The following is a 14,883-nucleotide window of genomic DNA, read 5'->3' on the forward strand; positions in this document are numbered from 1 at the left end:
GGCAGCATGTCTGGCCTTGCAGTAATAGGCCTTGGGTTACTGCTGGTAATCCTGTCTTCCTCTTGTGGGGTTAGAGGAGGTCAGAACATGTGGCCTCCTTGCCATTTTTGCAAAGAGGTATATCACACCTCTCCAGTCGCTTGTGTCCTGCACGTCCTTGTGATCTCTGGCAAGTGGAACCTATTCTTAGGTCCCTGGAATCTGAGAGAACACTGTCACTTTCAATATACAAAATGGTCAAACTGCTTATAAACATTCAAAATGGCTGTGCCCTTTGGACAAGCAAAAGTCCACAGCTTAGCCCGCTTTCCTCTTCACTGCTTCCCCTTTTATTCACTAGCCACCAATGCAGTCTTCCGTGCAGTCCCTGGCTAGCAGGGCCGATTTTTAGGTTAATTCTTAGGTCCTAACACCACTTGGCAATAACCAAGCTGTCCGTTCTGTCAGGATCGCTGACACAGTAGAGCTCCATATGTCTCCTTTTTTAGTGTTTTCATCAAAACACCAAAACTAGTAGGTTCTTCTACTAGTTGGAGTTTAGTTCACTTCAATATCCTTCCTTTCAAAGCTCAGGTCTCCAGGATTATCTTCCATATCTGTGTTCACTGGTTCCCCCTTTCTTTGTTGAAGAGGGTCTGTGTAGTTTGTCTGCCTATTCTGCCATCTTACCAGAACTCCTCAAACAATGCTTTTTGATAGTTCCAAAATGTTACTTATTTTAATCCAGGATTAGTTCCATGTATTTTATTTGGCTGTTATTTCTTTAGTCCCTTTTAATCTAGACTAGTCCCTCTGGCCTTTTATTTTTCATTAACTTTTTAAAAAAGCCCAAGCCAGTTTGATATAATGTCCCACATTTTTGGCTAGAACACCACAAAGGTGATGTTTTCTTACTGTATTCCATTAGGAGGCAAATAATGTCAGGCTGTCCCATTATTGGTGATGCAAAGTTTGATAACCTGCTTGCTATCTCACATTCACCAATCATTTCACTCCACATAGGTAGTTTCAATTACTTCCCATAGCCTTCATATTAATGTCCATTTACTTAGCCTGCTATTCAATCAAGGTCTCCCATAGCTAAATTCCAACTTACTTTTTAAATTTCACACATATAGCCTTGTCAAACTCTTCTTTAGCTTAGTATTGATCTGCACACATCTACCAAAAAATGCTCCAAGAGGGGAGAAAGAGCTAATGAAGAGTAGGTGTATTAACCCCTGAACTCTGATACTGTCTCTAGAAGGAAGGAAGAGAGAGGAAGGGATGCAAAAATATCTGAAGAAATAATGGCCAGAAATTTGATGGTAACTATAAACCTACAAATCCAAGATGCTTAATGACTCACAAAGAAACACAAAGAAAACCACACCAAGGCATATAACAATAAAATTACTGAAACTCAGTGATAAGGAGAAAATAAAAAACTAGCCAGTGAAAAAAAGACACATTCCACACAAAGGCATAAGAATGACAGTAGTCTTCTCATCAGAACACTGGAAGACTGAAAAGAAAAAAATCATAATGAAGGAAAAAAAAATGTCCACCTAGAATTTTATAACCACAAAAAGAGCTTTCAAAAATGAAGGTGAAATACTTTTTCAGAAAAGCAAAAACCAAGAAAATTAACTGCCAACAGATCTGGACTAATTATGTAGAATAATTGAACTTACATTTTGTTTCTTCTTTTCCTGAACCAAAGCTACATAGCGCAAGGCAACCTTGGTCAGAGTTGTGGCAAGTGAGGCAGCAACAAAGAAATCTCCATCAAGAAGGAATCCTCTCAGCGGAGGTCTGCAAAGAAATCAGGGAAAATGAAACCAACTTATTAAGCAGCATGCAGCTTTTGTATAGATGTTCAAATAAACCTATTTAATACTCTTCTTTCCATCCATCAGTGAAGGCGTTCAATTAGCTCCTTTTACCTCTCAGAAGGTAAAAGAAAAAGAAAACACAGCTTTAAATTTTATCTCCAATGATACAAAGGCCAACTGAATATGAAGAAAATGGTTAAGGGTGTATGTACTGGAAACAATGAGTCACATTCAAAGCTCTGTTTGTGTATATACTGCATTCCCTTGGATAAGTTACAAATCTCTCTATACCTCAAACTTCTTCTGTAAAATGTGGACAATAAGAGATTCTCCTTTGAAGGTTTTTTCCCCCCCAAGATAATGAGACAACCAACTTTGCACAATGCCTCCCATAGTAAGTATTCAATAAAATTTTAAGCACTATTTTCTTCATCTTCACCACACATATGGAGAGAAAAATCAAAGTGAAAATATCAAAATTTTATTCCATCAATTAGAAATGGAAAGTCATCAAAATTCTGTAAATGCCTTTAGTTAAAGCTGTTTATATTACTCAGATGCTATGGGCAACAAAACTCAAATATTACCAGTTACTTCCACTTATTTTATATATGACTAAAATAGTTTTAGTTTAAACTGAACGTGGTTATTTCAATGAAAACAGTTGTAGAGGCAGATGATTAGCAACAAAATTCCTGGGGAAAGAATATAAACATCCTCCTCCATCCAAGTACCTCAAATGGCACAGACTTCCATTTTGGTCACAAAAGCACACTAATGAGAGAAAAGAAATCATTTAAGCATTTCCTACACAAGAGTAATCATCAAAGAGGTACAGCTGGCAGGGTGCAGTTGCTTTACATTACCTGTCTTCCTCTTTCTTGGTGGGTCTAGAACTGCTAAGGGCACTCTGAGTTGCATAGGTGCCCATCTCAGTCACCAATTTCTGAACTGGTCCCACAGTTATTTCTTCTTCAGGTTTCAATTCACCTGCTTCTTTCTTTATTTCTGACTCCACGATTGGGATCTAAAAGTCAATTTGGAACATCAATTTAGAATTAATATCAATCATAAGCAAAATCATATTTAAATACCTCAATTATTTTTATAGAGAAGGCATTCCCCCAATAGGCTTTTGGAACCTGGGACTCTGCTTCCAATTTCCCTTTCTTTGTAAGATGACATAGGAGGGAAAACAGAGGCTTTAGAGGTGGATGCTCCTGTGTTTGAATTCTTCCTCTGCCATTTACTAGCTGTGTGGCCATAGATCGGTAAGTTAATTAAAGCACACTGAGCCTCAGTTTCTTAATTTAATAAATGTAAATATTATTTCCAGACAAATTAATAGGAAAATACTAAAGACAGTGCCTAACACCAAACACATACTAAATCTTACTCCTCTTCTCCATCCCTCCCTTAAAATACTACTGAAAAACAGCATTTATTTTTCAAAATATAAATAAATGACGTATTTGTACATAATCTAATAAACTGCCTTTTAAATAAAATAAACAGTTATTTATTCCCCAATACCAGTTTATCAACTAATTGGAAAGTGCAATCATTATCTATTTCAATTTCTTAATGTTATAGATTAAAAACCTGATATCTAGTCAGGTTAAGGAACCTATCATATTTTATGCCAATAATATGCATTATATGGGATTTTTCTGGGCAAACTGTGCAACCCCCCTCATGCACTAGTTATCTATGTGTGATATGTATGTGTGCATATTACTTGCATGGGTGCACTATTTGCAAAAAATATGGTATATCCAGGATTATGGCACTAATTACTGACAGAACCAAGATTACAACCTGGACTCCTACCAAGCAATCAATATGTTCTTTCTATTCTACCATGAGGAAGAATGAAGACATACTGTCTGCTTTTGTATATAAAAAATCTAAAGTCAGCCTTGTTCTTTTAATACTTGCATTTTCCTTTCAGAAACCATAGATTAAAACTTGAGTTTCATGAGCCTTTTTCTTTTTTCAACATAGTATCCTTTTTTCAAACTAAATTTTATCCTGAAACAAAGATAAAAACTTTTATGTACATATATATTAAAGAGATAAAGAGCTGTGATGTTCAATAGGGGATGGGGGGAACCTCTTCTAACTACCTGCATCTCCTAGGGCTTAATTATCTTAATGTATTAAAATATATAGGAGCTCTGGTAGTACAGCGCCTAAGGCATCTGACTGCTAACCAGAAGGCTGGCAGTTCAAACTTCTGAAGTGATACAGACTTGGAAACCCAAGAAGGGGTTGCTATGAGTTGCATCCGACTCGATGGCAGTGAATTTTGGATTAAAATATATGTATTATTTTCAGTGTTCTTTAGCCCAGACATTACTAAATAAAAATACAAAAGCAAAACACCCCATATAGCAGGATTTACTAAAGTAAAACGTACCTCCCCAAGGGACCTGCGGACCTCAGTCATTACACTCTGAATGTCTTCCTTGGTACTACAGTATTCTCCCAGGATCCATAATGCTCCTCGGTAAATCCTATGACAAGAATACAGTTCTAAAACATGGACCTTGCAAACAAATAGTGATACAGAGATCTTTGTGAATTCAAGCTCAAGCAAGAAACCAAGATTCTTCATTAAAAGGACTACGGATAACGATTTAAGAAAGAACACAGCAAAGACACTATTAGCTTCTTTGATTTTCTCCAGAAATCACAAAGAGAAAAAGGAAAATAACTGCTCTCATTCATCACTACTAAGAATATTCCAAAATTGGGTAAATATACTAGTAAAAATACCAAAATGTTATCCAGAAAGGGGTTTCTTTCCATTTATGTCAGTTATAATGTAAATATAATTTATTTATTTGTAATCACTAAAAGTAAGAGGCAAAGTGCTGAACAATGGATAAGGAAGGAGTACAAGGAATCATTAAAAAAGAAAACCAAAACCTCCCAAAATAAAGAATGCAGTCAAATTCTAGTTTAAAACATTGAACTGACTAAAATCTTTAGTCATCTTTTTTCTAAGATTTTCACCAAATTTATTCAGGAAAACATAACTATAGAAACTGAAGCTGTAAGAGATTATGAGTGTCAAAGCAAAAGCTTAATAGGATTTCCTTTTTCTCACAAAGCAAGCAAATCTTGCTCACTTTCATAAATATCAATACATTTTCATATTATAAGAATAATTTTTATTGGCCTTTTCCTTCCTCTCTAAGTGGACAGACTACAAGTCTGTTAAAGTCTATCAATCAGATGCTGTAAATGAATCAAAATGTGGATGCAACTCTCCTCTCATATTAGCAAATGCTATTTGAAGGGAAACACATGATGTCAGATTTGGGTGCATTTTCAAACCTTCTCTTTAAATGCTAATGAAGGATATAAATGATAATGCTATCCAAAAGACACTGTCATTTAAAAATATGCTCCTTAGTCACTGTAGGATTCAGAGATTCTTTTTGAGAAAATCAGGATAGCAAAAACTAGCCAAGCTCCTACAAAAAAATTAAATAAAATAATTTTGGCCCATACAGTAAGAACCAACTTACGGTGGGATGATGCTTACTGTCATGCTTACTCTGTTTTACTTTGGCTTGACTGTCTCGAATCTCCCTTCATTATTTTCTATCAACTGATCCTTTAAAGACAGAAACTGATAAAATGCTTACTTGACCTTATATTTTAAATTACTGTAAACCTACTTGACAGATTTAATAGCATGAAAGACTTCAAGCATCTTTTCAACAATAAGCATTCTCAAGTTGTCAAAGCGCTGAATGGCTTCACGAACAAACTCCAAGACATCAGCAGCTGCTGCTTCATTACTGTCACTTAGAAACTCCATTAACTAAAAAAAGAGAGAAATAGAACAAATGCATGATTGTCAGGAATAAATTATGTAAGGCCAAGAGTAAATTAACAAATCTACAAATATTTAACAATTTTCAGATATATAACAAAATGCGAGGTGAGAGATAGCACTATTACCTTAACAAAAGTTATAATGGCTTTGTGTTATTTGCAGCAAAGTTTATTACAAAACCCACAATTATTTGGAAATCCACAACTCAAAATAAACTGAATACTCCTAAGCTGTACCTAAAATCACTTTAGGGAAAATTCAGAGCTGAGAGGCAAAATGAGGACTATAAGATTCGGTGATTCTGGACTGGTGATGTTACTACTGAATAACTAGATTTTTTAAAATTCTTTTACAGAATTTCAAAATTAAAGCCATCATAATTACATACCACAGGAATAACATTTGCAGCCATATCTGGAAATCGGACAGAACAGGAATGCAATGTTCGCACAAGGAGTTGTCTGTATTTGTCAGTATCTTCATGCTCAGACACATTATTTGTCTTAATAACTTCCTTTTTCAGAACAATAACCAGCTATAGAACAAAGAAAATGTAAAAATATATTAGAATTACATCATGTTTGGCCTGACAGCTTATAAGTGCTGTTGGAATATCATTTTACCTCTTCAACATTCCTAGAGGACACAAGATCTAGTGCTAACTGTAGAGTTTTCTTGCGTACTTCTAAGTCTGGTGTGCTCAATACTCTTAGGATGTCCATAACCAGATCCTGAAAAAAAGAGCAAAAAATCCAGATGTAACACTACTCTTTCTGGTCACAAGATGGAAAACTTAACTGCAGAATTGAAGCTTCTGTCCATTATCACCTTAATCCTTTGATCAATCATAAAATCACCAGTAGTGGGAGAAATCATCTATTTTGTGTCTTCTGATGTAATGTGATATAAAAGCATACTACATATGCTGCATTCAAGCTGAAAATGTTTACTTTGAACTTACCAAGGTTTAGATTCAACTTGCAGTTTGTAAGAATACAGAGGTCAAAGGAACAAGCTAACCACCACCACAAAAACATAATCCCATACATCTTGAAAGAGGGTTGTTTTACTGGACATTTGGCTTGATCTCTTCAACAAGTCAGTGTCATGAAGACATTGTTCAAAATTAAGAAACTTAAAAGACATACCAACCAGATGACATCTGGCCATAAATTGAACAAACCACCTATCTAATTTTTGGGACAATTGGGAAAACATGAATTTGGACTTGGTAATTAGACAATATTAGGAAATTATTAATAATTGTGTTATGTGTGATAATGCTATTTTGGATCCATGGAGGTGCGTACTTAAAAACAATCTATGGGAGGTATGTATTTTAAAATGCAGCAAAATTCTAATTTACACCTAGTTTTACTTTTTAAAGTTTTATATTTTAAAATAATGTAAAATTGATTTTCAACTCACAAAAACAGCACGAACACCTCTAGAACCTTCATCTACATTCACCAATTACTAATATTCTGCCACATTTGCTTTATCATACTCTCTACTTGTAAACATTTCAGGGTGTATTTCCCAAGAATAAGGATCCTTTCTTATATAACCACAATGTATTATTAAATTCAGAGATTTAATATTGATAACAATGTTGTTGTTAGGTGCCATCAAGTGTGATTTGACTCATAGCAACCCTATGTAAAACAGAACGAAACACTGCCCAGTCCCGTGCCATCCTTACAATCCTTGTTAAGCTTGAAGCCATCATTGTAGCCACTGTGTCAATCCATCTTGTTGAGGGTCTTCCCCTTCTTTGCTGACCCTTTGCTCTGCTGAGGATGATATCCTTTTCCAGGGAATGGTCCTTTCTGACAACATGACCAAAGTGTTATCGTTAAGTGCTGTTGAGTCATCTCCGACTCATAGCAACCCTTTGTACACCAGAACAAAACACTGTCCAGTCCTATGTCAGCCTCATGATCCTTGTTATATGTGAGCCCATCGTTGCAGCCACTGTGTCAATCCATGTCATTGAGGGCGTTCCCCTTTTTCATTGACCCTCAACTTTACCAAGCATGACATCCTTCTCCAGAAAATGGTTCCTTCTGACATGACCAAAGTAGGTGAGACAAAGTCTGGCCATTCTCGTTTCCAAGGAGCATTATGACTGCACTTCTTCCAGGATAGATTTGTTAGTTCTTTTAACAGTCTATGGCACTTTCAGTATTCTTTGCCAACACCACAAATCAAATGCATCAACTCTTCTTCGGTCTTCCTTATTCACTGTCCAGCTCTCACACGCATATGAGGCAACTGAAAATACCATGGCTCAGGTTAGGCACACCTTAGTCTTGGAAGCTCCGGTAGCACAGTGCCTAAAGCATTTGACTGCTAACCAGAAGGGTGGCAGTTCAAACCCACCAGCCACTCCTCGGAAGGAAGATGGGGCAATATACTTCCGTAGTGATACTGCCTCGGAAACCCAAGGAGGGGTCACTATGACTCGGGTCTGACTCGACGGCACATAACAACAACAATAGTCTTCAAGGAGACATCTTTACTCGTCAGGACTTTAAAGAGGTCTTTTGCAGCAGTGCAAGACAGTGTCTGATGTCTTGACTGCTGCTTCCATTGGTGTTCATGGTGGAACCCAGTGATATGAAATCTTTGACAACTTCAATCTTTTCTCCATTTACTGTGATGCCACTTACTGGTCCAGTTGTGAGGATTTTTGTTTTCTTTATGTTGAGATGTAATCCATACTGAAGACTGTACTCTTCTATCTTCATCAGTAAGTGCTTCAAGTCATCTTCACTTTCAGCAAGCAAAGTCCTGTCGTCTGCATATCACAAGCTGTTAGAGTCTTCCTCCAATCCTGATTCCACGTTCTTCTTCATACAGTCCAGCTTCTCAGATTATCTGCTCAGCATATAGATTGAATAAGTATGGGGAAAGGGTACAATCCCGACACATTCCATGCCTGATTTTAAAACATGCAGTATCCCCTTGTTCTGTTGGACAGCCTCCTGGTCAAGGTATAGGTTCCTCATGAGTACAATCAAATGTTCTGGAATTCCCATTCTTCTCAATGTTATCCATAATTTGTTATGATCCACACAATAGAATGCTTTTGCATAGTCAATAAAACAAAGATAAACATCTTTCTGGTATTCTTTGCATTGAGCCAAGATCCATCTAACAGCAGCAATGATATCCCTCATTCCACATCCTCTTCTGAATCCAGCTTATATTTCTGGAAGTTCCCTGTCAATATACTGCTGCAACTGTTTTTGAGTTATCTTCAGCAAGATTTTACTTGCATGTGATATTAATGATACTGTTCAGTAATTTCCACATTCTGTGGGATCACCTTTCTTTGGGATGGGCACAAATAACAGCTCTCCTCCAGTCAGTTGGCCAGGTAGCTGTCTTCCATATTTCTTGGCATAAATGAGTAAGCACCTTCAGCATTGCATCTGTTTGCTGAAACATCTCAACGGGTATTCCGTCAATTCCTGCAGCCTTGTTTTTAGTCAATTCCTGCAGCCTTGTTTTTAGCCAACTCCTTTCAGTGCAGCTTTGACTTCTTCCTTCAATACTATTGATTCTTGATCATAAGCTACCTCCTGAAATAGGTGGACATTGACCAATGCTTTTTCATAGGGACTCTGTATAGTCTTTCCATCTTTTGATGCTTCCTGCATAATTCAATATTTTGCCCTTAGAATCCTCACTATTGTAACTCATGGCTTGAATTTTTTTCTTCATTTCTTTCAGCTTGAGACATGCCAAGCATGTTCTTCCCTTTTGGTTTTCTAACTCCAGATCTTTGCACACTTCATTATATGAATACCTTACCTTGTCTTCTCAAGCTGCCCTTTGAAATCTTCTGTTTAGTTTTTATTTCAGCATTTCTTCCATTTGCTTTAGCTACTCTATGTTCAAAAGCAAGTTTCAGAGTCTCTTCTAACATCCATTTTGGTCCTTTCTTCCCTTCCTGTCTTTTTAATGACTGTTTGCTTTCTTCATGTATGATGTTCTTGATGTCATCCCACAAGTCATTTGGTCTTTGGCCACTGGTGGTTAATGCTGTCAAATCTAATCTTCAAATGGTCTCTAAATTCAATTGGGATATACTCAAGGCTGTATTTTGGCTCTCATGGACTTGTTTTAATTTTCTTTAGCTTCAACTTGAACTTCCACATGAGCAACTGATGGTCTGTTCCAGTCAGCTCCTGGTCTTGTTTTGACTAATCTTGAGCTTCTCCATCATCTCTTTCCACAGATGTAGTTGATCTGATTTCCTTGCATTCCATCTGGTGAGGTCCATGTGTACAGCTGCCATTTATGTTGTTAAAAAAAGGTATGTGCAATGAGTAAGTTGTTGGTTTTGCAAAATTCTATGTGATCTTCAGCATCATTTCTAACACCAAAACCCTATTTTCCAACTACTGATGATTCTTCTGTTTCCATCTTTTGCATTCCAATCACCATTAATCAATACATCCTGATTGCATGTTTGGTCTACTTCAGACTGCAGAAGTTGATAAAAATCTTCAATTTCTTCATCTTTGATTTTAGTGGTTGGTACGTCAATCTGAGTAACAATAGTATTAATGGAGATCTGGTAGCATAGTGCCTAAGACACTTGACTGCTAATCATAAGGCTGGTGGTTCAAACCCACCAGCTACTCCTCGGAAGGAAGATGAGGCAATCTACTTCCATAGTGATACTGCTCTGGAAACCCAAAAAGGGGTTGCTATGAGTCGGGAACAACTCGACGGCACATAACATCATCAACAACAACAACAACTCTTCCTTATAGGTGTATAGATATCATTCTATCATTGACAGCACTATACTTCAGCATAGATCTTGAAACATTCTTTGTGATGATGAATGCAACGTCATTTCTCTTCAATTTATCATTCCTGGCATAGTAGATCATGATTGTCTAATTCAAAATGGCCTTTTCAGCTTACTAATGCCTAGGATATATCAATCTTTATGCACTCCATCTCATTTTTGACAATTTTCCTAGATTCATACTTCATACATTCCATGTTCCAATTATCAACGGATGTTTGCAGCTCTTTCTTTCCATTTTGAGTCATGTCCAATCAGCAAATGGAGGTCCTGAAAGCTTTACTCCATCCACGTCATTGAGGTTGACTCTACCTTGAGGAGGAAGCTCTTCCCAGTTGTATATTGAGTGCCTTCCGACCTGAGAGGCTCATCTTCTGGCACTATATCAGACAAGGTTTCAGGGCTATTCATAATAACACTATTAACTAATATACAGTCTATATTCACATTTCTCCAATTGTCCCAATAATGCTCTCTATAGCAATCTTTTTGTTCTGATCCATGATTCAATGCAGGATCAACATTACATTTAGTAGTCATGGAGTTTTACTTTTATAACAATCTATTCTCATGGGTTCAATAGGTATTTTTATGGAAAAGACCAAACCTCAAAAGGATATGGTAATTCAAGAGTTATTTCTTCACTGATCAAAATTTAAACTGCTTAGTCACCAATCCTTTAAGTTAAGTTAAGCAAGATTTGGGAATGATCTCAACTGAACTATAGATTTGGGAATGATCTCAACTGAACTATAATTTATTTAGGATCAATCTTTCTCTCAGATAACACTAACCTGTAATACTCGTTCATGAGCAGGATGTTCTTTTAATTCAATCAACCGATCCAGAACTATGAGCTTTACATTGTTGTCACTCTCCTTAATAATTAAATCAATGTAACACTGAGCAGCAGCCTATATATAAAAAGAAATACAGTGTCAGAACGCTTTGTTGCTGGGTGCCTTTGAGTTGATTTTGACTGATAGCAAACCCATGTGAAAGAGTAGAACTACCCCGTAGAATATTTTTGGCTATATGTTTATAGAAGGACATCACCATGTTTTTCTCTTGTACAGCCACAGGTTAAGTGTGAAGTGCCAACCTTTGGCTAGCAGTTGAATGCTTACCTTGTGCCTACATAAAATATGAAAATAAGTTTTTAAACAAAAACAACCCAAGAAGCCAAAGTATACTCACTAATCTCTGCACAAAGTTGATACATTTTACTCAGAGGAATCTGTCTCTCTATTTCTAAATTCTAATAAACGTTTTTATTTTCCAAACTTACAAAAGATTATAAACATTACAAATTGAAACAACAGAAAGCAGTAGCTATAGTAAAAAAAATAATGAATATGTATATACATCCCCATAAAAAAAATAAATTTAAAAAACTAAAAAGCCTAAGGAAAAGGAAGACACAGACAGGTGCACAAGAGGTACAGACAACAAAGGTAAATACTGTTACATACACAATGCTGCATTATCAGTAATAAATACTAATCTACAGGTAGATATACATGTAGACAGGCAAGAAAATCAGGTATGGATAAGCAGACAGGAATATACCCATGACTGTTTACAGGCTTGGCAGATGGTATTTCTACATATATATTTGTATGTACCATTAAAATGTCCACATACATAATAGCACTAACAGGGGATAAAGTTACAACTTCTTAGCCATAATCAAGCACCTTAAGAGTGAGTCTCTGGGCCTGTGGCCTTGGGAATGTGGTTGTAGGGGACACCAAGTTCAACTAGTCCAAATGGTATACAAAAACACATCCTACTCTGGTGGGTAGCAATCCAACCAAACCAAACCAAACTCACTGCCACTGAACTGGATCTGACTCACAGCGACCCCTCCTTAGGTTTCCAAAGTGGTATCACTACGGAAGTAGATTGCTCAATCTTCCTCCTTAGGAGTGGCTGGTGGGTTTAAACCACCAGCCTTTTGATTAGCAGTCAAATGCCTTAGGCACTATGTCACCAGAGGTCCTACCAAGTAGCCACCTGAGATGGAACTACTGGTCTCTTCATCCGGAGCAAAGAAGAGTGAGGAAAATCAAAGAGGCATGGAAATAATTAGTCCAAAGGACTAATAGGCCACGAGAACCTCAATGTACATGACCGTGAGCCTAGATGAATCAGATGGTTCCAGGCTACCAATGCCTACCACTCAGAAAAAGATCAAAATCGGGAGATCCTGGCTAGAATAGGAGAAAACTGTGGAACAAAATTCAAAAACATAAAAAAGACCAGGATTACTCGTCAGTTAGAAACTGGTAAAATCCCCGAAGTTATGGCCTCTAATCACCCTTGGGGCCTGGAATTCGACTAGCACCAGTGGTGCAACCCTTAGCCAAATAATAGGCCTATGCGCTGAACAATTACACCAGTGAGATGTACTCCTTAGAACAATCAACCATGGAAGATTAGGAGGGCAGCATTTGCACAGGGAGAGAGCTAGGGAGGCAGGAATGTATTGGCAAGAAGGACAAAGGGAAAGGGTAACCACAGGGAGCAGGCAGGAAGAGAGCTTTTATATTACGGGGATCATAATCAGCACCATGAAACAAAATGTGTATTAACTGTTGAACAGAAAATTAATCTGCTCTGTAAAATTTCACTTAAATCACAATAAAAAATTAAGAAAACAAAAACTAAAAAGACAAAAACTAAGGGCTGAAACTAAGCAAAAGGCATAAAAAAAGCAAAAGAATCTCAAAAGTACAGCTTTTGAGCAACTTATAGTTTAGGGACAAAGTCTAACACACCTGTAATACAGTACAGAACAATTAAGAATACAGGCGGCACGCCTCATTTTATTGCATTTTGCAGATACTGTGCTTTGCCAATACTGTGGTTTTTTGCTTTTTTTTTTTTTTTAACAAACTGAAGGTTTGCGGCAGCCCTGTGTTAGCATGTCTGATCGGCATCAGCCTGTGCTCATCTTGTGTCTCCTATGTCTCATTTTGCTAATCCTCAAATATTGCAAACTTCTTCATAATGCTGTTATATGCTTACCAGACGACAGTACAGCGTAACCATAACTTTTATATGCACTGGGAGACTAAAAAGTGTGACTCCCTTTATTGTGATAATTTGCTTTATTGCAGTGGTCTAGAACCAAAACCACAGTATCTCCAAGATAGACCTATGTAAAAATGACCCCGAGTCATGAAAATATTTTAGCATGTATTTAGAACACTTATTATAAAGCAAAAAACTATATAAAATATGTAGAGTGGTTAGAGGTTAACAAAGGAAACCTGGTGATGCAACAGTTAAGTGCTCTGCTGCTAACCAAAGAGTTGGCAGTTTGAATCCACCCAGAGGCTCCATGGTAAAAAAAAAAAAAAAAAAAACTGATGATCTGGTCCCATAAAGACTACAGACTAGAAAATCCTATAGGGCAGTTGAATTCTGTCACATGAGGTCACTATGAGTGGAAGTCAACTTGACAGCACCTAACAACAAAAAAATTTAAAACAGACAAAGGCACAAACCTGAAAGAGTTCCCAATGGCCAAAATTGGAGTAATTTAATCAGTAAAATAAATAACAAAAGTATTGGGTTACAAGTCACAGAATAAGATATCCAAGCTGAATATAAGCAAAGTTAGAAAGAAAGGGAGAAAGAGAAGAAAGGAAAAAAGGAAGGGAGGGGAGGGAGGGAGGAAGAGAGAGGAAGAAGGTGGAAGGAACAGCTTTTCCCTGTAGAATTCCAATTAGTATATGTAGAATGAATGAAGGACAGAAAATCACAATTAGAATACCACCGTAACAACGGTTCTAGAGAAGAGAACTGTGGATGCTAAAATTACTGAACGTAAATTAGAGAATAAACAGGTTACTTGCATAGTTTCAAAGTATCTCTTGTACAGTATTTACTGATTAGAAAGGGAGAAACAGTAACTCAACAGTGGAGAAACTGGCATACACCACCTTGACCTAATGATCAAGGTTAACATTACCAGTAACTATAAGTAATGAGATATACTGACATCAAGTACTCCCTGATATAATACACCTCATGAGAGGAGCACATCACTTCTGTGGCATTCTTCCCAAAATTGCATAACCTCAATCTAATGGTAAGAAAATAAGAGACAAACCCAAACTTGGATACAAAATAACTGACTAGTACTCTTCAGAAATGTCAAGATCATGAAAAACAAACAAAAAAAATTATAGAACTCATGGATTGGAGATTCAGAAGAAGTAATAACTAAGTATGTAGGATCCTGGATTGGATAATGAGATAGAAAAGGACATTAGTGTGAAAACTGGTGAAATTTGAAAAAAAATATGTATTTAATATTAATAGTATTATACTAACATTGTAGTTAATATCTAGTTTTGACAATTACATATTGGTGTGCAAGA

General features: G+C 36.8%; 1 protein-coding gene across 1 annotated transcript in view; it reads right to left on the reverse strand.

Moving 5' to 3' along the window:
- The window catches only part of COPB1 (COPI coat complex subunit beta 1), a 39,029-nt gene that overhangs the window by 12,932 nt on the left and 11,214 nt on the right, over window positions 1-14,883 (reverse strand). The window contains exons 7-13 of the mRNA XM_007955396.2: window positions 11,287-11,406; window positions 6,288-6,395; window positions 6,053-6,199; window positions 5,504-5,649; window positions 4,234-4,330; window positions 2,681-2,841; window positions 1,674-1,794 (exon numbers count right to left, since the gene is read on the reverse strand). Coding sequence (XP_007953587.1) covers window positions 1,674-1,794; window positions 2,681-2,841; window positions 4,234-4,330; window positions 5,504-5,649; window positions 6,053-6,199; window positions 6,288-6,395; window positions 11,287-11,406 — 900 coding nt within the window. The remainder of the gene's footprint in view (window positions 1-1,673; window positions 1,795-2,680; window positions 2,842-4,233; window positions 4,331-5,503; window positions 5,650-6,052; window positions 6,200-6,287; window positions 6,396-11,286; window positions 11,407-14,883) is intronic.

This window comes from Orycteropus afer, unplaced genomic scaffold (genome assembly GCF_000298275.1).
Source record: "Orycteropus afer afer isolate SDZICR_OR568_19922 unplaced genomic scaffold, OryAfe1.0 scaffold00014, whole genome shotgun sequence".
In the NCBI taxonomy this organism is placed as follows: domain Eukaryota; kingdom Metazoa; phylum Chordata; class Mammalia; order Tubulidentata; family Orycteropodidae; genus Orycteropus; species Orycteropus afer.